A 23,719-nucleotide genomic window follows, 5' to 3' on the forward strand; every position below is an offset into this window, starting at 1 on the left:
CATCACCATCTCCATCCGCAGTCATCCTGAAGAGGTCAAAGGCAACCAACGAACGAGGGAACGCTCGGGCCGTCGATTCAATACACTACATAGTAAAGAGAGAGGACTGTCTACTATCCACAATCCACGTCGAATCTATACTACAGAGAGAGGACTGTCCACGATCCACGTCGATTCTATACACTACAGAGAGAGTACTGTCTACCCACGTCGATTCTATATCTTCTACCTTGACAGATAATTCACATTCATCACATCAGCTGTCGACTCTTACCAGCCCTGTACAACCAAGCACAATCAACATTTCTTGTCTTGTCGCAGAAGAGGAAGGGAATTATATCGACAACATCAACGACTCGCACACACCGTTCTGTGCCTGTATAATACGGGTATAAAGACCGAGCGACATCCACACATCCACACATACATAGTATCTATATCTATCTGTCTATAGAATGGCCCCTTCGAACGCAAAGACAAACACCATGACAGACGCCGCGTCCATCCGAAGCACTTCGACCATGTCGAGTCTCAAAGCGCTGCTGCCCAGCACTAGCAAGAATTCAAAGTCAAACTCGGAGAAAAAGGAGAAATCTCGACCCAAGGCCGAGACTGTTGAACAGAGGGCTGTCAAGTGGGAAGCCAGGGGTGTCTATATGTCGCTGAGGTGAGGTGAATCAAGAGTTTCCTAGAACAACCAAAAGATATACTGCGGGCAGATGGTTCTGCTTTTGTTAGGAGGGAATCGGGTGGCGTGGTGCCGTGGGGGCCTTGTCTCAAATTCCTCAGTGACGGTTTGTCTCGAATTCCTCAGCAACGGCAATGATGACGACCACGACAATGTCGATAATGCAGACGATGGAATTGAGGACGATACACATCGCGAGACTGGACGATGTCGATATGCAGACGTTGGTATAATAGTGAGAGAGCTACAGCTGCTCTGCTCAAGAATGCATGTGACAACAGGAACTAGACTTCAATGAACTTCGGACCTGATCTGCCGGAATGCCTCAGGGCACCCATTCAGGCACCCATTCAGGTGGGTTTCGTACGATTTGGGTGCCTAAATGGGTGCCCTGAGGCATTTCGTGACCTGCCCTGACTTGACTTGAATTGCTGAGGCTCAGGGTGACTGATTCAACTGCAACGGTTGACTTCAAGCACATAGAACACACTGGATACTTAGCCCTGTCCCGTCGAGAGGTTCTTCACCCGACCAAGGCTAGGCACAATGATATGTTTGTGCAGTTGCAGTTGTAGTTGCAGTGACGCGGAGGTGTCTTGCACCAATATGCCCATGGCCATCCAACCTCCATATGCATGTATACGTACACATTGGCCCACGAGTCTGCTCCCCAATGACCATACGCATGATTTTGTAGGATGACAACGATGGCTTCACGAATGATGCCGTGACTCGAACCACAAGGATGCTCTCACGAATGATGCTGTGACTCATTCTAAAAACACCCCAGGCAACAGAAACAGAAAAGAGAAAATCTTTAACTCCGGGCTGTTGTTGGGAAATTGTTGGAAAAGGGAAAAGGTGAGTTATGTCCGAGGAGTCGACCTGTTAAAGCCGACAGCGACTGACCGTGACTGCGACTGAGACTGAGACTGACTGGCAGATGCCATGGAACTCCGTCCTCCGTACTCCCAGGTACTGGACTGCAACCGCGGGACTGCAACCGTAGACGGTTGATTAGTCGAGACAGGTGCCATGCCTGCCATGCCTGCCTGCCGTGCATTTTCTTTGCTTTCCGACCGAAAGAGCGAAGACTGGCGCGTTTCGAGCGAGCCGAAGTTGTTTCTTGTTTAGTAGGTTGTTAGTATAGTTGTTCAGACCAACCAATAGCTACGGAATACGAAGTACGGTTACAGCGTACGAGGAATGTACGACTTGTACGAACCCTGGACTGTGGACTGTGGACACACGTGCACGACTGCCACCAACGGTCCTCCTCCTCCCACCTTTCGAGCTGTGAACATTACACAGTAATCATGAATACCCATGATTGAGTCTGAAGCCTGAGCCCACGACCATGTACACGTCCTCCGTACCATTTCCTTGTCGGCCAGATGTGTGAGTCAGATATATGAAAGCCTTACTCCGCACTTATTACTAATGTACTGAGGTATCCCATCCATCCTCGTACATCAATCAACCACCCACGGTCCTTGGTCCCTGCGTCGCCCTTTTTTAAAGCCGAAAGCATCTATCGGCCGATCTCGTCAAAGGGCCTTAGGCTGCCCGCGAACCCACTCGGCTCCAAATTCGCATTCTGTTCCGACCGGGGCAGGGGGAAAATCTGTTGATATGTACGGATAATCAACAATAAATACCTGAGCAGTCCCACGGCGCGGGGGTTGTCCATTTTCCACATACTTGGGTACATACTAGGTACCACATACTGTACTAGATCTGCTGGCACATCAGTACATACGAGTCCAGGTATTACTGTACATCCGGGATACTCGTACCTAGGTATACCCGAACGATATACTCCGTACCACCCATTGCCGATAGATAGGTTAGGTCTCGATATCGACGCCTTGCCGCCGCGGTACGGATACAAAGTCTTCACGTCAGTTCTGCGACAAAGCATTTCCCGCGGCCGAAGAACAAACATCCACGGCCCAAAATCCAAAATCCATCATTCGATTCAAATCCATCATTCGACCCAACCTCCATCATCTCCATATCTACTTTCTAGTACAGGTGCTAGGATCTATCTACCACCCCTCAACTCGGCTCGGCTCAGCGCGACAATCTAATCCAATTCACCCGAGAATAGACGGTCCCCAATATTCGGAATATATCAAATTCACCATTCACATCACTCATCAACAACAACAATCACCATCCACATCTCTCAACAACAACAACAATCATGTCGTCCGAACTGGAGAAGGAAGTGCCAATCGAGGGCCTGAACGAGACCGACACTGCTGCTGCTACTACAGGTCCACAGAGCACGCCCGAGCAGGACACGGAGAAATCGTCGCTCGAACATGCTCCAAATAATGAGGCTCCAAAGGCCCCCTACAACCCTTGGATGGACCCGGCCTCGTTTCCGGACGGTGGACTGCGAGCTTGGCTCACCGTGGCGGGGGCGGCGGCTTGTTTCTTCGTTTCTTGGGGGTACGTACAATACAACGCGTTCAGTTTTCAGCGTTCAAATTTCAGCTTTCAGTTTTCAGCTTTCGGTTTTCGGTTTTCGGTTTCATCTCCCTATCCAATATCTCACTTCCTATTCAATTTCCCACTTCTATGTCACAGCTCAATATATTCTGAACATTGGGCACCCTCTATCCTCCAATGGCCCGCGCTGACAAGTCCTCAACTGCAGATGGATCAACTGTATCGGCGTGTTCCAAGACTACTACATGCGAGCTGAACTCAGTCAGTATTCGCCGTCGACGGTGGCGTGGATTCCGGCGTTGGAGACCTTCTTCATGCTCGCCACGGGCCCGGTGGCCGGCTACATCTTCGACAACCACGGTCCCCGATACCTCCTCCTTGTCGGCACCTTCATGCACGTGTTCGGGCTGATGATGGCATCCATCTCCAAGGAATACTACCAGTTCCTCCTCAGCCAGGGCGTCTGCTCGGCCATCGGCGCCTGCTTCATTTTCAACCCGGCCATGGCCTGCGTCTCCACCTGGTTCTTCAAGAAACGCGGCATGGCCATCGGCCTGGCCGCCTCCGGCAGCTCTTTGGGCGGAGTCCTGTTTCCCATCATCGTCAGCCGCATGATCGACGAAACGGGCTTTCCGTGGGCCATGCGGACCTGCGCATTCCTGATCTTGGGTCTGTGCATCTTCGCCAACCTGACTCTCCGCTCCCGCATCCCCCCCGGCAAACGGCCATTCAGTCTCGCGGCCTTTGTGCGTCCCTTCAGCGAAATGCCCATGATCCTGACCACCTTGGCGGTATTCTTCTTCTATTGGGGTATGTTTCCTGTTTTTTCGTTCATCACAACTGTCGCCAGCGGCCGCCACATGTCCATCGGGCTGGCGCAGTATCTTGTGTCTATCCTGAACGCCGCCTCCATCTTTGGCCGCACCCTCCCGGGCATTCTCGGTGACAAGGTCGGCCGGTTCAACGTCATGACCGTCTTCTGCACCCTCACCACCATCTTCATCCTCGCCCTCTGGATTCCCGCCAAATCCAACGCCGGTCAGATCGTCTTCGCCCCGCTGTTTGGCTTCAGTTCCGGCGCTGCCATCGGCCTGACCCCGGCCCTGATAGCTGAGATCTCCCCGATCCGAGAGATCGGCGTCCGTACCGGTGTTGTCTTCGCCGCCGGCTCCATCGGCGCCTTGACCGGCAGTCCCATCGGCGGCGCCTTGATCAGCCGCGACCACGGTGGTTTCCTGTACCTGCAGCTCTTTAGCGGTTGCACCTGTGCGGTGGGATGTGTTTTGTTTCTGGTTTCCAGGCTGTACATTGGGGGTCCCAGCCTGATGAAAAAGGTCTGATGCACTGCAATTGCAATTGCAATTGCAATGATTTCTCTGCTTTGGCTTGGTTTGGTTTGGCATGGCTTCGGAGGTCAGACACGCCTACCTAGACTCCGAGTCCTGTAACATCAACAGTCATATGTCGACTCATCTGATAGATTAATAGATTCATGAACTCCTCTTACCCTTTGGTGTCTGTCCCATGTTATCTGAACTGTTGCTGTTGCCATTGCCATGGGCCAGCCCAGGCAGGCCTAGTTGAAACTGATAGCAAGAAGAATTGATGATGATGAAAGTACAAAAGAGGCAGGGAGGTCGCGTACCTTATGTAGGTACGCGACCCCGCCAAGAGAATAACAAAAGCAGTGAATACTTCTGGTGAGTGAATCCAACTGGACTGGGGTACACGCGATACTAAACCTGAGAAGTAGTAGTAGCACTACTAGTAGTGCATTCACATTCAATTTCAATGTATCAATTCCATCGTCACGGTCTTACCAGTGCCAGTGCCAGTGCCAGGGTTATCGTGATGGTGATTGTGGAATTCTCAGTCAACAACTAGCAACTACCTGGGTTTTTGTTAATTAAAGGAATTAACCAAAATCTCACGACGTTAACTGAAGACAGCCGTGCAACGCTATGTAGCTAACCGTGTGACCAGTTGAACTGGGTAGGTAGGAGCTGTAGTGTCTTTGTCTTGAACCCTCAACATACTCCAGTAACTTCCGTCGGGCGTTGGTGTCGGCGATCATGAAATGGCTGCTTTGAATTTCTTGGCTTTGGCAGTTTCGTCACGTCGCGCGCTCTCCTTGATAAGTTCTTCGGTGAGAGCTTGAAGATCGTGTCCATCAGGATCGCCGCGGAAGCGCATAAGCCAACCGTAATGTTCCTTGAACCCAGCATAGCAGTCCGGAAGCCCCGAAAGGAGATACTCAGAGACTTCTTCGTCGCTGAGTTCTTCGTCGTATTCGAGTAGATCCTCACGAATCTCCAATACCTTGCTGACATAGTTTTCGACATTGAACTTGTACTTGTTGAGAGTGGTGTCTCTGAGTTGAGCAAGCAACTTTTGTCGCGCATTCGTATTCGAGACCTTGTATGTTTTCTTCAAGAACTCGTATGCTTCAACAGGATCATCCTTGTTTTGGATGCGTGTCGCAATGATAGGACTGACAGAGCTTGTGATAAGTTTGCGCGCAGTCTTGATTTTCTTTTGACCTTTCTCATATTGCCTATGATCATGCTGAAAACGAGCGAAAGCAGTGTTGTCGGGTATGAAGACTGAGGTGTTCGAGGGATTTTGGGCAGGGGTTTCGGCGGCGTCAGCTTCGTTGTCAGCGTTGCTGTCTTGTGCGAGACCGAGACTCTGCAACTTTGGCTGGCTGATAGTCGTGTTTCACGGTTGGTACTTCATGTCATCCATATCGGGTTCAGACGCCATGGGCTTGAACTTTCCAGTCAGCAAGTCCCTTACATCTTTGTCTTTGGACACGCGGGCGAAGGTTCGATGCCATTCGATATAATTGCTGGAGCCTACCAGCAGGGGAACTTTGTTGTTCATGTTGCAGTAGCGCGTCTGTGCAGAAATAATGCGTAAAAGATAGAGACAGAAATCTTTTACCAGAAAATGATGAAAGAAGAAAGAGAGGAAGAACCAGATGAATTATAGGTAATGAAGGCCAGCACCGCAGGTGTTACTCCTTGCTTCACCGACATCCTTCACTGTCTCCACGTGACATTCCTGCGGTAGAGAATCCAACTGAGATCCTGTAATGATCTTTCTCAGGATCAGGAGTGCTTTCCTACATATACTTACCTGTGTTGGTCCGGTTGTATTTGCCTGGTTGGTGCATGTACTGATGACTAATCCTGGTTGGATGTTGGCGGCGGGATCACGGCCCGTTGCGGGCTCGGCGCCGGCACTTGCAATTTCTCAACTTTGAACGTCAATCGATATCATATCAAAAAGGAAAACAATCTTCTGTGGGTTGCGCAAGTCTCCGAACTTCTCACATTGTTCATGGTGATCTTGTGGGCGTCACCTGCCCCTATCTACTCTGTACACTGCCACTCCTGGGAGCAAAGTCAGTCGAGGCTCGACAACGAGCACGCCCCCTAATAGGGAACCCACTCGTCGTCGGAGGGATCTCCGGGGCCATAGGCGTCCTCTTCCTCTTCCTCGACCGCTTCGCCCCCCTCGGCCTCCTCATCCTCCTCCTCGGCCTCAGCCGCCTCTCTCTTCTCCTTGGCCTCAATGGCCTTCTTGCAGGCAGTCAAGAGACCACCCGCCTTCTCCATATCGCCTTCATCGAAGGCCTTCGATATGGCCATCAATTGGCCGGAGAACTTCGTGTTGGCGGCCACTGCTCGGCGAAGCTGACCGTTAAGACTGGTGACTTCACTCTTGAGCTCCTTTCGCTCGTCCTTCCAGTCGCCCGCCAGGATTGCATCGCTCCTGGCCTCCTGGAGCTGGCCCTGCAACTTCTCGTATGCACGGCAGCCAGCCTCCAGTTCAGATTGGCTCATGAAGATTGGCCAATCAAGCCGCTCCAACATGTTGCCCAGGACACGTGTGTTCTCCTCCGTCCAGAAGTCCGGCAACTGGACTCCCTTGGCCTTGGCCTCCCCCTCGTGCCACAAGACGACGGCGACCTTGACCATATCTCCTTCCTCTCTCTTGGTCATATTGACTGTCATCCACCACTTCTTGTAGGCGTCCTCGTCGAGGAAAAGACCGCGAGTGACGTTGTTGACAGTTCTCGTGGAGAACTCGGTGGTTGGACCGTAGGTCATGATTCCGGCGAACTTGGTCTCATTGAGCTTCATGTTGGAACGCTTGAACTCCAGGGGAAGGCTTGATTTGGCAATGTCCTTGATTGCCTCAATGGTGTTGCATTTGACAATGTCCGATTCGATCTCTCGGGTGAAGCTCCCGTGAACTGGCACAGCAGCGTGGATCTGAACCGGGAGGTACTCAGGCTCAAATGCGAATGGACCAGTTCTGGCCTTGTGTCGTCTGGAAATTGACGCTCGCTCTGCCTCTTCGATTTGCTCCCATCGCTCAACAAGAGGGAATTTGGAAATCTCAATAGTTGTTGGGCCGTGGGTAGGGTGCCTAGCAGGGGCTGCAGTTGGAGCTGCGGCGGACTGAGTATCTGATGTTGCGTTGTCTTTTTGATCGATATCAAGTCCTCCGAATCTACGTCGCAGCTCAGAGCGCTTCGTCTTGTCTTGTTGATTCTTCTGGTGTCGAGTACGTTTTGGTCCCATGATGCCAGTTACGAATAGGTGAGATTATGGTAAGAGGTGAGATGATGGTGAAAGGTAAGAGGGATCAAGCCTTGCGTAAGACGCGAAGGTAGGGTAAGAGGGTGATCGAAAACAGTGAGAGCCTTCGAAGGATGATAGTAGAGATGGATCGTTACTAAACAGAGAGCTGTTCAAAACGAAAAGGTTTGGTTGATGGTGGGAGGAGATGATGAAAGGTGAGAGTTTGGATGGAAGACTGCGAACAACAAACAAGAAGTTTTCACGCGTTGTATTGACAGTGAAGTGTTATTGTTATTTACTTTTGCGCAGGTGAGGCAGAAAACCATTCGAGCATCACTGCCGTTTGATATCGAGGCGGTCGCCCCTGTCACCGCAGCCTCGTCGCCAAGCCATGCCCGGAACCTTACTTCACCGCCGGCCACACATTCTTCTCTCAATTCCTCACGGGCAAAAATAATAAGGGACGAAAAGTGCCAAAAAAGAAAAGGACAAAAAAGGAAGTTCGAATTTATAGGTATGGACTGAAGAGCCGAACCCTAAAGGAACGGATAACCACCTAAGGCAGAGGATCGTAATCCTCTAATACGCTTTCTGGGCATCCGAAGGCTGTGGTCGTACCACTAGGTTACCAAACCTACCACGATGGGCGACAAGAATTGTGAAACAATAAAATATAACCCCCCCATTTTCCAAGCGATCCCGGTCATGTGATAGTGCGGCAGCTGCGCTTTCTTTCCGAGTCACACTGGCAGTGAAGCACTAGGTACAGCGACGCGTCTGCCGAGTCATGCCCGTTGTCCCTTAACCTATGGTACCCTTGGGGACTTGGTCTTCTGGACGGTTTCCACCTGCACCCAGCTCCATAATGTCTATACCCGACGGTGCTTCGTTCTATCAGACAGCGTTTGAAGTCCCTTCACGATCTTGTTACCCCTACACCAACGAGAAATACACAACGATGCCGGGCAGTGCGAACGTGATGCCATGTCTGGGTGTTTAGTTGGACTGACTGCAAGCAGGACACGACATCGGTACTCCGAGCCTACAAAATAGTCGGTCATGCACATCGCTGGACATGGAGTCTTCTGAACCGCCAGTCAAAGTCTGATCAAGTTGCTCCTGTTCCTCGACACTCGACAGATAGTCTGCCACCTACATGCTATGCACCGAGTACTCAGCTCGACAGCCCTCCTCTCCAAATACGACCTGCAATAACATCAAATCAAACATCACGATGCATACCTTAGCCTAGCAGAATACCCTGACCGGTCACAAAGGCGGTGGGCAATGGAGGAGACCCACAACTGCTAGGTGCAGGTATTGAAAGAACCCTGGTTCACTCCACTAGAGGGCTTTGCTGTCATGGAGTTGGCAGCAGGAGTACAGAGCACAGAGTACATGCATCAACAAAGGCTCAAAGGCTCAAAACGAGTCAGTGGTTCGTCAAGGTGGCTGTAACCTGAACAGCGATCCTCTCTCGCCATCTAAGCCGCCTCAGTTCAATTGGCTTCGACACGATCAACCGCAACGGACATGGCTGGGATGAAACGGCTGCGGACCCGTAGCACAAGTCAACAACTGCTATGCACCAGTTGTCAACATCAACACCACTTCTTCTCCATCAACTTGCAGTATGTCATCAGGTCCTAAGTACGCATTACTCCAGGCAAGCTCGAGCATGAGCATGGGTCACGAGGAGGCTGGTATCAATCACGATCAGGTCGAAGCTATTCCATTGCATTCCACTAAATTTGAAGGCTCCGTCTGCAGTGGACTTTCTGTACAGCTGTCATTCCCAACCCCGACGGGACATATCGACAATGCCAGGGTTCATTGTGACCTGGCATCGTCAATAACGAAAGGTGTCGCCGTTCTGGCATTTGAGATGGCCCAATTTTCGGCTTCGGATAGCCAGGATTTCGCTTAGGTGGGGTTACATACCAGCCACGAAATTTAGGGCCGCCCCTTTGCACAAGCTCCTCTGTTCTGCCTCGTGCGCCTTGCAGGAGAAGCAAGACGTGGCAGAACTTGCGGCATTCTACTCAGCCAGTTTTGTTTGACTTGGAGCCATGTGACAAAATTCGTGGAATGTGCGATTGATTTATATGACTTGGCTTCGCTTACTAGTGGCCGCATGGGCTCAGGCTCCAGTTTCGTTTCAGGGTATGTACGGAGTACGTAGCCTGTGGCCGCATATTAGCGAGCCTGGACAGTTCATGCAAGACACTAATCTGGCACACCGGCACCGGACTTTGCCTCTTCAGTTTCAGAGCTTCATGATTCGGCGTTGAGTATCTGGCGGTGTGCCGGGCAACCTGGCTACTGGTACTAACCTGCTGTTAGCGAGTCTCCTGATTGACGCGGGGAGTCGGCCAAATACGAATCTATACAGCTCAGCCTGATGCAGTGCAGCTACGAAAACGATCACGATGCGCTGTTACAAACCATCCTGCGGGGGTTGGCCATGACTCCATGCGCTTTGGCACTCTGCAGCCCTTGGTAAGGTTGACACTGTATCCGGCCCGGCTATCCGGTCTCAACCCCCAGAGACCAAAACATCGAGCAGGTCCGCCTGGGCGAGGTGAAGTATACGTGCCCAAGGCATGATTATACCGTAGAAGGCTTGCATTGTGTACTCCGTACAGGTGCGGCATACGCCCAGGTCCCCTGGGAGTCCTCCATAGGTGGTCGCTGGTCATAAGTGTCTATGCCAGGATTGGAAATGTGCGCTCTTTTTGCCCGGGTAATATGTGTGTTGTTGTTGACAGGCTTAGGCTGTCCCGTCCCGCGCAGCTTTAGTTGCAGCTCCTACTCTGCAGCTCTCAACTGAGAATCCAATCCAATCCAATCCAATTCAACCTGTTCCAATCCAGCAGTTACAGGATAGACAAGAGTCTGTCTGAGGTGTATAAATATGCCTTCCGCCGACGGATTCAGCCATGATTCCTCTCCGTCTCCGATGAATTCTACACGCCGGCATCTGGGATACGCTGTTTACCACAGATTCCATCGCCATGACTCCGCCAAAGCCGATAGATGACCCTTCTGCGTATGTTTCCTGTTACGTCGTTTAATGGGCCGTGCGGGACTAATATCAGGCTGTACAGAAACACGCGAGACCAGGGCGAGAGTACCCCTGCGGCAACTGCAGCACCGGCAGGTCAACGGACAGGCCAACAAGCAGGCCAACAAGCAGGCCAACAAGCAGGCCAACAGCCAGGCCAACAGCCAGGCCAACAGCCAGGCCAACAAGGTCAAGGTCGTTCGCAGTCAAGGGGAAGAGATCGATATAGACCCTATAAAGGTCCAAAGCCCAAAAGCTGTAACAACTGTAGACACAACCACAAACCGGTGAGCGGAAGCCACACTACACTGTCCATTCAGAGGATAAGGCTAACCATCGTTTGTCCGGTCGACCAGTGTGCTGCTGGGAGTCCAGGGACGGCGTGTGAACGATGTTCAAAGACCAAGAGATTGAAGAAGAAGTGTTCCTACGACAGTGACCCTAAGGTCAACGCGCATCCGGGGTATTCTGAAGCTCCAGGGCCAAGTCAATCAACAGAACAGGCTACTGCAACTGCAATTGCATACCAGCCGATGCTTGGCTTCTCGTCAACATGGGCTGAAAACCAGCCGTCGTATGTGAACAGCATTATGCGGCATGGCATACCTTAGCAAAGCTAACTTAGTTGTCTAGTGTTCCTGTTGATGATATGCCAAATATTCCCGATTCCGTGATAGATCCGGACCTACTGAATTACCTGGGGCCATCCTCGTGGCCGAATGACTATCAGCTTCAAGAAGGATCACACACTACCTTTAACAATTACAATGAAGATGGTCAGCCGATAGGGGAATATATGGACTATACATCTTACCCCGGGAGTTCTTATGCGGGAAGTCTACATTACGCCGACGAAAACAATCTCCAAGCCCAAGTCGAGGACGAGCACATCGAAGAGGAAGAGGAAGAGGGTGAGGATGAGGACGAGGGTGAGGATGAGGACGAGGACGAAAGTCAAAAAGGAAAAGGAAAAGAAAAGGCAAAAGATTGGCATTAAAATACCAGCGTGCGCAGATCTGGCACACACATACACAAAGTCGATGCTTCAACTGCATGCACGTTGTTGTCGCTGTCGTTGTCGCTATGAGAAATGTGGACCGGAGCCTTCAACAGTCGCTAGAAACGTGTCCTGGAGCCTTCAACAGTCTCCAGTTCCAGTGCTGGATAAGAAAGGAATGAGGGCTTACCTGCTCGTCCTCTGCTGGGAAGATGAGAAGCGACGGGACAAGCGGGATGGTGAATAGGATGGGGGATTACTCAAACTTCAATTTCTAACTCATTCTCTTACTCTTTACCAGTCTGCTGCCTGCTCCTGCTGCCTGAGCATTGTGTTCTGTCCTTATACTATAACGTTCTTCTTTCCGACGCAAGTAATGTGCTATGCTGCGCCGTGTCCAGCTGGCTGCTCCACTAGTTGTCTATTTGATTTGATTTGATTCCATTTCCCCGAGTCTAAATTATAGACGTACTCTATCTATCTTGATTCAATCCTAATCCTAGTCCTAGTCCTAGTCCTAGTCCAAGGGAAGAGAGGAATTGGGAAGAGAGGAAGAGAGAATATTGGGGGAGAGAGAACGAAGTCAACTCTGACTTCGATCCCATCCCCAGCTCACTCCTCCACCTTCCTTTCGGCCATGGTCACCAAGGGAAATTTCACAAACAGTGTCGAGTGTTGACGGTCGAGCCGAGAAAATGCCGAAATCGGCCAAATGAGGCCAAATCGAATGGGCAGATGAGGGACCATCATCATCCAGTCCGCGAGCAGGCTTGACTTTAACCTTAACCTCAAGTTGACCAGGATGAGTGCAAGGCACGTGACGTGATGGGCGGATATGGGATTTGGTATAGAGTTCTGTTGTGTTCTGTACGTACGGAGTACTGTACCTTGCACCATGTACCTGTCAAACTTACTGCAGGCACTAACTTAGGCGTTCCCAGGCTTGTGCTTTAACCAGAAGGTTGTTTTAGGTGCTATCTACACTATATAGCATGCGCTCCCCCTGCGACCCGTTGATAGCGAACATGGAACATGGAACATGGAACATTTCAACCTTCATTAGACAGTACCTACCTATTTGGTGCCAATCATCTCGAGGGATCTCTAATGCTGTGCTTGCGCTGTAGGTCCGTCCAGTGCGATATAAGCAGAAGGTCATCAGGAGGTCATTAGGAGGTTATTAGGAGCCAATAACATCAAGAGCAGGAATAGTGTCAACAAACCAGACCAGACCAGACCAGACCAGATCAAACCCTTTGCCTTCTACTACTACTACTGCTACTACTACTACCTCCGAAGAAAGCTGGCCTGACAAATTGGTATTTTCCTCCGTCCTGCGTACTGGGTGCATCGCGAACGGGCCTAAGCCTCTACGTCGGTCTCCTGTAATGTACTGTATCTAATGATGTTATGTTATAGGATATACATATTAGATAAGGCTCCCGGCCATGCCATGCCTACCTTAGTGTACAGGTAGTGTACAGTATAGTGTCGCAGCCTGGCCTCGAAAATCTCCCTCTTCGGGAATCAACGCGAGCTCCACTCCCCCCACCCTCTCCACCACTCCGGACACTGAACGGAACTGAACTGAACTGCAGTCGTCGCTCTCGTCTTCCTAATCCGTCCAGTGGGAGCCGGAGTCCACGTCAACACCATATCGCCTTTGTCTCGATCTTTGCCTTGCGTTGGGTATCTATCTATCTACCATAGATCTACCTCTACCTCTACCTTATCGTTGCACCATGTCTCATGTCTCTGGCTTGGCTTGGCTTAGTTTGAAAACATCTTACTGTTACACACTGGCACTTTAAAGTTCTCCTCTTTATATTCTTGGAGTGTATGTGCATCGTTGGACTCGGTTGAAGTTTGCCGTGACGAGATTGTACGGATTGAATCAATTCTGATTCTGATTCTGATTCTGATTCCGATACTGATATTGTATATATCCATACCTATATCTATATCTATTACGGTGGTGGTCTATGCTAGGAACCTTCAAGGTCGAGGTTGATACTGATTCTTGATTGATTGATCGTTGGGTCTCGGAACAGAAGAACAGCAGAACAGAAAGTCAAAAGTCAAAATCCAGAGATCAGAACTCATTGAGAATTACTTTGGCTGCTGCACACACACACACACACACACACACACACACACACACAATGACAGCTGCCGTACAAATCGCCCCCTACGGCACGTGGGAGAGTCCGATCACAGAAGACCTTTTGGCCAGCGGCAGCATCCATCTGGAAGGCCTACACGTCGATGTAAGTAAGCTGTCGATGTCCTGTCGATGCCCTGTACTGTCGATGCCATGTCGATGCCATGTCGATGTCGAGCCATCCATAATCCATTCATCTACCATCTATCCATCATCCATCATCCATCCATCCCATCCATCCATCTTATGCCCTCAGCTGACCAGAACCAGTCATACACAGGAACACCGTACGTGCTGGAATCCCGCCCGACAGAGGGCGGAAGATACGCCATTGTCGAAGTGGGCGTCGATGTCGACGTCGGCGTAGACCCAGGCGACCCGACCGCGACCACCGTCACCGTCAGCCGTGACGTCCTACCCGCCGAATACAGCGCCATGGGCTCGGTGCACGAGTACGGCGGCGGATCTGTGGCCATACACCCGAGCGGCCGCATCATCTTCACCAACCATCCGACCAACGGGGTGTTTTGGCTCGACCCGCGTTCCGGCCAGGTCGAGACGATTGTGCAGCCGGACCCGAATGTGCGGTTCGGTGCGTTCAGCACGCATCCGACGGCGCAGCAGTGGATTCTGGCGGTGCGAGAGACGCACGTGGGGGATGGAGATGGGAAAGGGAATGGAAACGGAGACAGGGATGATGGTGGTGGGAATCAGGACCAGGATAAGGACCACGTCCATGTCCACAATTCCATCATCGCCATCGACGCACACACAGGAGCCGTCACCACAGTCGTCCAAGGCGCTGATTTCTATCAGTTCCCTCTGTTCAGCCCGGACGGCACTCGCGTCTGTTGGACCCAATGGAACCATCCCGACATGCCGTGGACGGGCACCGAGCTGTATACGGCGGAGTGGGAGGTTTGTCAACTTGAGCCGCAACGGACGCCGACAGAGATACAGACACAGATTGACGAGACAGAGACACGGACAGAGATGCAGTTTGACGAGACAGAGACACCGACACAGACCCAACTTCCGCGTTTGATCAATCCCATCCTCATCTCCGGCCAAGCTGGAGCAGAGAGCATCTGTCAGCCACGATGGGGTCCGGACGGCACGCTGTTTTTCGTCAGCGACAAGACGGGGTTCTGGCAACTGTACAGACTCCAGAAGCAGGATCAGGGGTCTAGCGGCAGCGGTAGCAGCAGCAGCATCAGCACCACCAACAATGGCACCGCAAGTAATGGCACCACCAGCACCACCACCATGGCAAAATGGGTGCATTTGAAAGGACTGGAATCAGCCGAATTTGGCATTCGAGAACCATGTCTCGGCAAGTAAGTGTGCTATGATATGTGCTACTTTTCATTGGTTTTCTCGCAGAGTCGAGTCTCTAGTGTCGAGTGTCGAGTCTCACACCTATACTACTGCCATGCCATGCTGCCTAACCCTATATCATACCCTTGCCATACCCTATACCATACCCCACACCGTACTGTGGGGGCTATACCATACCCTATACAATACCCCATACCTTACCCTCACTTCATCTCTCCCAAGTCTAACAAGCTAACGTCGACTCACAGCTGCACATATGTCCCATTGACCAACAACACTCTCGTGGCCAGCGTCTCCATCAACGCCACGTCGCATCTGGTCCTGATCGACCTCGAGGCCGAAACTTACCAGGACCTAGGGCTGGATGTGGTCGATATCCAGAAGAACGCCGTGGCTAGACTGTCGGATTCGTCGTTCGTCTGTATCGGCAGCACTCGTACCGCGCCGCAGGCACTTTACCGGATCGACTTGAGTAAGGAGGAGGACAACAACGATGCCAACGCGGCTACTAATACTAGTACTGGCAATGCCAACAAGCACGAGGAGGACAACAGCAATGTTAAGAACAACGATGCCAACACCGCTACCAATACTAGTACTATCAATGGCAACAAGCACGAGGACGACAGCAACGTTAGGCACACCCCAACAATCACCCTCCTTCGCCCTACAGTCTCTCTATCCATCCCAACCACCCAGCTCAGCGTCGCCCAACACATCAGCTTCCCACGCACCTATGGCACGCAGAAGCAGGGCCTCTCGCACGCCATCTACGTCGCCCCCAAGAACCCGGCGTTCCAGGCCCCGGCCAACACCAAGCCGCCGTTACTGGTGTGGATGCACGGCGGGCCGACGTCGCACGTGACGCCCGGCCTGTCGCTCACCACGCAGTACTGGTCGTCGCGCGGCTACGCCTACGTGCAGGTGAACCACGCCGGGTCGACCGGCTACGGCCGCGCGTACCGAGAGCTGCTGGACGGCGCGTGGGGGGTGGCCGATGTCGCGGACGCGGCTAGTTGTGTCGCGTACCTTGTGGCAAAGGGTCTGGTCGACGCCACCAAGGTCGGCATCGTCGGCGAGAGCGCCGGCGGCTATGCCGTGCTGCAGGCCGCATGGATGTATGCGGATCTCTGGGCCGGCGGGGTCAGTCTGTATGGCATTAGTGATTTGTTGGGCTTTGCTGAGATCACGCATAAGTTTGAGAGTCATTATGTGTTGGGGTTGGTGTTTGGCAGTGGGGGCGAGAGCAATGCGAGCGAAGTGAGCATTGCGAGTGAAACGAGTGAGACTAGCCAAACTACTGCCAGTGAGACGAGCATTGCGAGTGCAACGAGTGAGACAAGCGAGACGAGCACAGAGATGAAGACTAGCAACGAGAGCGAAGCGAGGACAGAGAGTAGGATGAGCGATGGGATTAAGACAAACAACGAGAGGGAGACAAGTGAGACTAGCCAAATGAGTACTGCGAGTGAGACGAGCAGCGAGAGCGAGACGAACACAGAAAGTAAGACGAGTGACGAGAGAGAGATGAGCACAGAGAGTAAGACGAGGAATGAGAGCAACGAGAGCAACGAGAGCGAAACTATCAAGGAGAGCAAGGGACTCAGCAAAGCGGACAATGAGCAGGAGCAGGGTCAAGGCGTTCTCACGAATGGCCTAAACCCGACCAAGCTAGAGGAGAAGCATCAGCAGGGGCAGAGTATCAAAGGACAAGTGCAAGGACAAGAGCAAGGACAGAGTATCAAAGGGCAGGGGATCAAAGGACAAGGGCAGAAGCAAAGGCAAGGACAGAGGATCCAAGGACTCACCAAAGCGCAACAAGACGCCATCTATCATAGTCGCAGTGCAGCCTACCACGCGGACCGGATCCAGGCGCCCCTCCTCCTACTCCAGGGCGCGGCCGACACGGTCGTGCCGCCGGTGCAGGCGTGGACGATGGAGCGGGTGTTGAAAGAGCTGGGCAAGGAGGTCGAGACGGTCGTGTACGATGGCGAAGGCCATGGCTGGCATAAGGAGGAGACGATTCGAGCGTCATTGCTGGCTCAGAAGGCGTTTTGGGAGAGGACATTGTTGAGGGGGAAGAAGACGTTCTAGAAGAATACATTCTAGGAGAAGACATTCTGGGAGAAGACATTGCTTTGAGGAGAAAGGAGGGAGGAGGGTTGGAAAATGTACTGTTGCTAGTGGTTACACTTATACCTCTACCTGTACTTGTCAAAGGTTGAATTGTTCCATGTTCGCTATCAAAGGGGTATGGGAAGAGGAGGGGGGAGCCTAAGCCCAGACCACATATATAGGTCCGCCGATACCAGCCTTAGCCTTCTGGTTAACGGGCAAGGCCAAGGCTGAGAATGCACTTTCGGCCTAAAGTTAGTGCCCTAAGCCTACATCAGTCTGACATCTAGTACTGGAGAAGGACTGGAGAATCATAGATTTAGAAGATAGAGGGAGAGGGAGAGAGGAAATGTCACTAAACTTTACTTTTACTATACACAGTATATACCCTACAGAATTACCAGCATCAGCATCATTATCAGTATCATCATCAGCATCATCATCAGTATCATCATCAGTATCATCATCAGTATCATCATCAGTATCATCATCAGTATCATCATCAGATCACTATACTCGATCTGTATTTGTCCAAGACTATGTTTTATATGTATATCACTTTTCACAACAGATCTCTCCAACAGGATTGGTCAACCAGTTACTATCAAGGAACATCTAGCTGACAAGTATACAACTCCCCCGTATGTCTGTCCTTGCCACACACCATGACCTGGGCCTTGAAGTCGCTCTGGTAGAGATCGGTTTTCTCGGCGTCTTCCGTGTCAACAGGTGACAGCATAAAAACATCCATCCCATTCCGATGCTGCTGCGTGATCAAGGGATTGATGCGGCTAGTCAGAAACGGCAAGCCGCTGTCGAGTGGCACGCCATGGTCTTGAACTCGGCGGATCCAATTGTCAATCCAGACCGCCACATCCGGACGAGGCCGCCAGAGTAGACACAGAGTCAAAAGCGTCATGATGCCGGTGCGGAAGGTGTTTTTGTGGATGCAGTCGGCAAATTCGAGCCCGGCGGCAATGCGCAAGATCAGCTTCTCCCATGGATAGTGTCGCCGCGTGAATGGAAGGCTTCTAGCGGTTGTCATAGTTGGTTTCTCAAACCGGTCGAGTACATATGGCGAACTCAAGATCTGCGAAGCGGCATAATAGGCATAGTTCATGGCGGATTCAAAGGTGTGGAATTTCAAAGGGTGCATTTTGAAGTCAGGTTCCGAGTCCTCGTAGCCATTCATGGCCTGCTGTCGGGAGGTGAAGCTGTCGATGGGAAGCTCAGAGAGAGGAAGGCGGGCGTGCCACTCGTCCAGCTGGGCGCGTTGCTGCTCAAGGCTTCGTCCGTACGACTCGTCGATTTCCTTCAACTGAGAATTTGTCGAAGCCTGCCGTGACTCAGGAAGACACATTTGACCAAGTATTCTGGCCATGATGGGTTGGATGTCGGGGCTGAGAGATTCGACCCGACAGGCGCACCAGTCCAACACGATTCTCCGCTCCGTGTACATGCAGTCGCACAGCAAGATCGTGATGGAATCGTAATGCGATCCTGCCTGGCCGTTGATAATGGATTTATTCAGTGGAAAGCCGTCGGCTTTATGGATGGGCTTCGAGAACCGCGATCCTGCGACAAGCCGTCGATGTACGTGTAGCGCGCGGAGGCTCATGGTCGTGCAGAGCAGTTCCCGCCCTGTTCGACTAGAGTTGAGCTGGTGGTATTCGGTGGATAGTAGCTTGTCGATGCCGTCCATGTGTCCGGCACCGCCGGTGAAGGAGCCCGAGTCCAGTTCGAAGTGGTGAAACAAGACTGATGTCGCCAGCATGTGGACAGGGTTCATTTGGGCGAGGTTGGAAAAGCTGTCGGCCAGACCTTGTACTCCCGTGTTGTAGTATATCAGACTCTGGTATTGGTGGTCTTTGTGCGGTATGTAGCGCGACACTCGCTTTCTTCCACGGGTCGTGACGACCACGGACGACTCCCGGTGGGAAAGGTAGGCTGCTGAAATAGCTAGAACAGCACTTCCCAACGGTGGGAAGTCGGGCATCACGGCAGTCAGTTCCAGGAACACTGGTGGCAGTAGTGCTGACACCTCACTGTACCAAAGCGCAAGATACAAGTTTTCGGATGCAGACTCGGTACTTGTCGCCGGGCTCAGGGAAGACAATATACTGGTTGGCGGTTGATCCCTCAGGAAATCTGGACCGACCGTTCTCGTTTTACGACGATCCGGCTGCACGGGCACGTTGAGTGTGGTCGTTTCATTGCGGCTACTGGCGGGGTAATCAGCTTGTTCTTGATCAGCTTGTTCTTGATCAGCTTGTTCTTGATCAGCTTGTTCTTGATCAGCTTGTTCTTGATCAACTTCTTGGTCAGGTTGTTCTTGATCAGCTTCTTGGTCAGGTTGTTCTTGTTCTATCGGTTCGAATGCCCGAGCGGCCTGGGAGACGGCTTCGTCCAGTGGCGAAAATCCCGGGAAATCAGTCATGTAGTGAGATGGCGACGTGTTTGCGAATGGATCCTCGTCTTGGAATGAATATGCGCTGGAAGGCGGTGTTTCGGTGGCACTTCCAGCATGTGAGACTCGCCTAGACCTCCCAGGTGCAGGCATCGCCCTAAGGCAATCAGGAGGAATGGCTGGCGAGAGCGGTGGCATCGGGCCAGCGACCAGGGGCGTGGTCCATTGGACTGTCTCAAAGGGTTGGGGCTCATGGTCCTGATCTGGAGAGACAGTCTCGAAGAATCTGTATCGTGGCTTGTATCCTTCGCAAACCAGGCCGAGTTTGACGCATGCCCTACATTCGGGTTTCCCTTCATCGCACTGTGGCGGCAACAATGTCAGTATCGGGCGAAATGTGCACGACAACAATGCCAGTATCAGGCAAAATGTGCACGACGTCTCTACCGCAGAATGTGCACGACGTCTCTACCGCAGCTTCAAGATCAACATGTGTATGTGTCCAGACGTACCTTGACTCGCCGCTCGCGACATGTATAACATCCTGTTCGAACGCGAGTGATGGCTGGTTTTGTTTTTCTTCGTTTCGGCGGATGTGGATGTGGATGTGGTTGGTCTGCATGCATATGCATCGAGGGAGGGCCAAGCTGGACCGACGCGGACTGGATAGGGAGACACAGTGAAGGTGAAGCAGAAGGAGAGGGCAGGGTTTAATGTTAACACATCGGTCGGTAGGGTAGGACAGACTCTGTAGGCTTCCGGCAGGCCACCATAGGACACAAGAGAAGATGTATTGACAGGGCAGAAGGACCAGTATGGAGGACGGAGTACAATAGGCGGCGATAGAGCTGAGATAGAGCTGCGATATAACCCCAACCCTAACCCTAACCCTGTATGATAAGCACCGCCGCGGAGAGAGTGCCCACTACACAGTGACACCCACCTAACACCCACTGCACAGCCAGGCAGCGAGCGACCAGGCACTGATACTGAACTATACTTACCTATAGTTGACTATTTCATGTGTTGGGGGTGTATTATAGACGTCCCGGGGGTAGCAATGCTAGGGTCTTAACTAAAATACACAGCTCTAGGCATACAGTAGGGGTGCCTAAGATCTTAATCAAGATCAAGACTCTAGGCGGGTAGGACCACGGCTATCATCGGGTACACTTCAAGTTCTACTCCCTCCAAGCACAGTCAGTGTACAGTAGATCAGAGATCCTAGATCCTAGATCCTATAGGAGTATACTGTATGTATATACTGTATGTATACCTAATACTGTATGTATATACCACATGTACGAAGTACAGGCGTTCAGATCTGGATTTGGTCCTCATGTCTCAAACACCATGCTGGCCTCACCCCCTATCCACAAATTCTAATCCCCTGCTACTGCTTGTACACCTCAAGTTCCTTGTCCATCTCCTGTCCAGAGTGTTGTTTTGCCTTGCCGTCCACCTGTCCAACCACAGCGCCACCGTAGTCTCGCGTGCTGTCGACTGCTTTCAAGTCGATGTCTTTCAACAACAAAGTCATGAGAAACGCACACGCCTGAACGATGAGCGCAGTCATCATCATGACCCGCATGGTCTCGTCGTAGGACAGGTTGATGGAATCGCGCAATGCGGAACCCCAAGGAACCTCCATGGCAACAACAATCGAACCTTCGATCGCTGCAAGCTCCGATTGCGCACTGGCTGGCAGGTTGTGCTTGAGCTTGTTGGGCAACAAGTCTGTGGGAGAAGTTTAGCATGGGAAGAAAAAAAAGAGAGGGATAAGAGGAAGAAGCATCTTACTTGTCCAGATGCCACCAGAAATAGCTCCGCCAACAGAACTTCCAAGGTTGAGCCCGGTCCAGAACAAGGCTGTGACGGTCGCCATGGCTATGAAAGCAACCGAGTCAGCACTCAAGTCCGGGAGGGCGTACGTTCAGAGGGCTACAGATGAGTTTCCTCAGACGTAGACTGTAGACTGTAGACTGGGGCAGGGTAGGCTTTGTTTGTTCGTACGTACCCCCTTGGCTAACAGATGCTTGACATCCCGTTTGAAGAACACTGAACATGCCGCCGCCCAGGCCATACAGGACCAGAGACACAATCATCCCGGCCAGACTGTGGGCAGTATGTCGGAATTTGTAGAGTAGCCCAAAAGAGATGACCTGAACTCCATTTCCGAACAGCACTGTCCATTTGTATCTCCCAAAGTACCGGAGTGATATCGCACCGATGATTTGTCCAAACACCAGACAAAAGGTCGGAAGGATGACCATGTTGGTGCCGGCGACCGTGCTGTGATTGCCGTTGACGACGACAAAGGTGAAGAGGTACGGATAGTAGCAGTAGAGGGCACCGTAATTAAGAATCGCAACTAGATCGGAGGCCGGTCTGGTCAGTTTTTCTGCTGGATATTGATGCATGCATGCCTTCTTGGAAGCGGAATGACGCACTTATCACAGATACTGCCACTGTTCGGTTCTTCAACATGGCCGGTGGAAGCATGGTATACTTTGCCCATTTGAGCTCCCAGACGACGAAGATGATGGCGCTGACAACGCCGACAACCAGCATCGCAATGATATGGGCACTCCCCCAGCCACCGGTGTTCGTTTGAGAAATCGTGATGGGAACCACAATCAAGGCCAGGGCGGCACTGAAGAAGAGCAGACCGATAGGATCCAACTCCTTCAAGTGCGTCAACTGTTTGTGCATGTCGAATCGTGGACGAGGGCCAAGCGATCTGGCTGCCTTGCGTTGGTGGTAGAATAAGGTGATGAGCAACGGCAGAGAAGTCACGGGAAACTATACAAGTGCTCATTAGACAGAACAGCAGAAGAAACAGGAATCGTGACCCATTGCTTGACTCACCAAGATGGCAAAAATCCCATATCCCCACCTCCATGATGCGCCTTTAAGGACAGCATTCGCCAGTAAAGATGCAGTCTAAGGATCATCAGTGAGCACTTTTGGATTCTTTAAACATGGCCTGTTACCCAGCTTGTTATGATCGCTGGCATCGTCGGCACAGCACTCATGAAAGAACGGTGCATCAGATTGCTGGTATCTGGACAACATCCATGGTCAGTCCACTATCACACAAAAGGTCGAGGGCTAACTGACCTCCTGCAAACAGTTGCAACATGCATTTAAGCCCTGTCAAGTGTGAGAAGAACAAATCATTACTGTACCGTTCGTTCAGGAACACCCAATTGGTACATACCCACCGCACCGAGTACGAAAAATATTTGTGCTCCAGCATAGACACTGATGCTACGGGACGTTGCGAGCATGATTTGTCCGATAGTAGCAAAGAGGACACTGACCGCAAACATTTCACCACGGCTGCCTCTGGATTAGCGTCATGCCATCGTCAATTCTTGGTACATACCCATAAACGTCCGAGAGTTTGGCAAGAGGGATGTACATGACTAGCGGGGGCTTGTTAGCACCGCAATCCGGGCGATGGGGGAGTCGAGGTCTCGTACTCGTCTCAACGACAGCCTGCACGGTCGCAATGGTGCCGAGGAGAGACACACTGCTGAAACTGCTGGTGGCATAGGGCTGATAGGCGCTCAGAGTCTGCGAATCGTAGATGAGGACAAAGCTAAGCAAGAGAGCACCCGCCCAGCCGATGATCAGGGTTCGGACAGTCCAGGACGCGGCCACGATGCCAGATGCCTCCTGGGCAGTGCTCACGGTGGTGCCCATGCCGTGGTCGGTGGCAGAGGCCACTCTGCCTGCCTTTCCAAAGCCGTCATCGTCGGGGGCCCGCTTGATATCGACGAGGTCCTTGGCGTCTATTTCCGGGATGATGGTCGCCATGTTCAAGACGTCGTGGTAGGGGGAGATGAAGATGAAAAGCAGTGGGAGGAGGAGTGGTGGTGGTGGTGATGGTCAGGA

At 51.9% G+C, this 23,719-nt stretch overlaps 8 protein-coding genes across 8 annotated transcripts; 4 read left to right on the top strand and 4 right to left on the bottom strand.

Moving 5' to 3' along the window:
* Positions 1–485: 485 nt before the first annotated feature.
* Positions 486–671, top strand: A1O3_10260 (uncharacterized protein; the record flags this gene model as incomplete). Its single annotated transcript, XM_007740350.1, has 1 exon — positions 486–671. The coding sequence occupies one exon, from the start codon at positions 486–488 to the stop codon at positions 669–671; it is 186 nt and encodes a 61-aa protein (XP_007738540.1).
* Positions 672–2,894: 2,223 nt separating this feature from the next.
* On the top strand, positions 2,895–4,485 carry A1O3_10261 (uncharacterized protein; the record flags this gene model as incomplete). Its single annotated transcript, XM_007740351.1, has 2 exons — positions 2,895–3,145; positions 3,354–4,485. 2 exons carry the CDS (start codon positions 2,895–2,897, stop codon positions 4,483–4,485), a joined length of 1,383 nt encoding a protein of 460 aa, XP_007738541.1.
* A 730-nt stretch (positions 4,486–5,215) lies between these two features.
* On the bottom strand, positions 5,216–6,028 carry A1O3_10262 (uncharacterized protein; the record flags this gene model as incomplete). Its single annotated transcript, XM_007740352.1, has 2 exons — positions 5,216–5,833; positions 5,942–6,028. 2 exons carry the CDS (start codon positions 6,026–6,028, stop codon positions 5,216–5,218), a joined length of 705 nt encoding a protein of 234 aa, XP_007738542.1.
* Positions 6,029–6,582: 554 nt separating this feature from the next.
* On the bottom strand, positions 6,583–7,737 carry A1O3_10263 (uncharacterized protein; the record flags this gene model as incomplete). The annotated part of the gene is made up of 1 exon (XM_007740353.1): positions 6,583–7,737. One exon carries the CDS (start codon positions 7,735–7,737, stop codon positions 6,583–6,585), a length of 1,155 nt encoding a protein of 384 aa, XP_007738543.1.
* Positions 7,738–11,450: 3,713 nt separating this feature from the next.
* Positions 11,451–11,798, top strand: A1O3_10264 (uncharacterized protein; the record flags this gene model as incomplete). Its single annotated transcript, XM_007740354.1, has 1 exon — positions 11,451–11,798. The coding sequence occupies one exon, from the start codon at positions 11,451–11,453 to the stop codon at positions 11,796–11,798; it is 348 nt and encodes a 115-aa protein (XP_007738544.1).
* A 2,162-nt stretch (positions 11,799–13,960) lies between these two features.
* Positions 13,961–17,391, top strand: A1O3_10265 (uncharacterized protein; the record flags this gene model as incomplete). Its single annotated transcript, XM_007740355.1, has 3 exons — positions 13,961–14,065; positions 14,230–15,296; positions 15,546–17,391. The coding sequence occupies 3 exons, from the start codon at positions 13,961–13,963 to the stop codon at positions 17,389–17,391; spliced, it is 3,018 nt and encodes a 1,005-aa protein (XP_007738545.1).
* A 625-nt stretch (positions 17,392–18,016) lies between these two features.
* On the bottom strand, positions 18,017–19,849 carry A1O3_10266 (uncharacterized protein; the record flags this gene model as incomplete). Its single annotated transcript, XM_007740356.1, has 1 exon — positions 18,017–19,849. One exon carries the CDS (start codon positions 19,847–19,849, stop codon positions 18,017–18,019), a length of 1,833 nt encoding a protein of 610 aa, XP_007738546.1.
* A 1,363-nt stretch (positions 19,850–21,212) lies between these two features.
* On the bottom strand, positions 21,213–23,641 carry A1O3_10267 (uncharacterized protein; the record flags this gene model as incomplete). Its single annotated transcript, XM_007740357.1, has 9 exons — positions 21,213–21,556; positions 21,620–21,706; positions 21,837–22,190; positions 22,270–22,621; positions 22,688–22,762; positions 22,813–22,883; positions 22,940–22,972; positions 23,040–23,161; positions 23,208–23,641. The coding sequence occupies 9 exons, from the start codon at positions 23,639–23,641 to the stop codon at positions 21,213–21,215; spliced, it is 1,872 nt and encodes a 623-aa protein (XP_007738547.1).
* Positions 23,642–23,719: the final 78 nt, after the last annotated feature.

Source organism: Capronia epimyces (genome assembly GCF_000585565.1).
Source record: "Capronia epimyces CBS 606.96 chromosome Unknown aczIQ-supercont1.11, whole genome shotgun sequence".
In the NCBI taxonomy this organism is placed as follows: domain Eukaryota; kingdom Fungi; phylum Ascomycota; class Eurotiomycetes; order Chaetothyriales; family Herpotrichiellaceae; genus Capronia; species Capronia epimyces.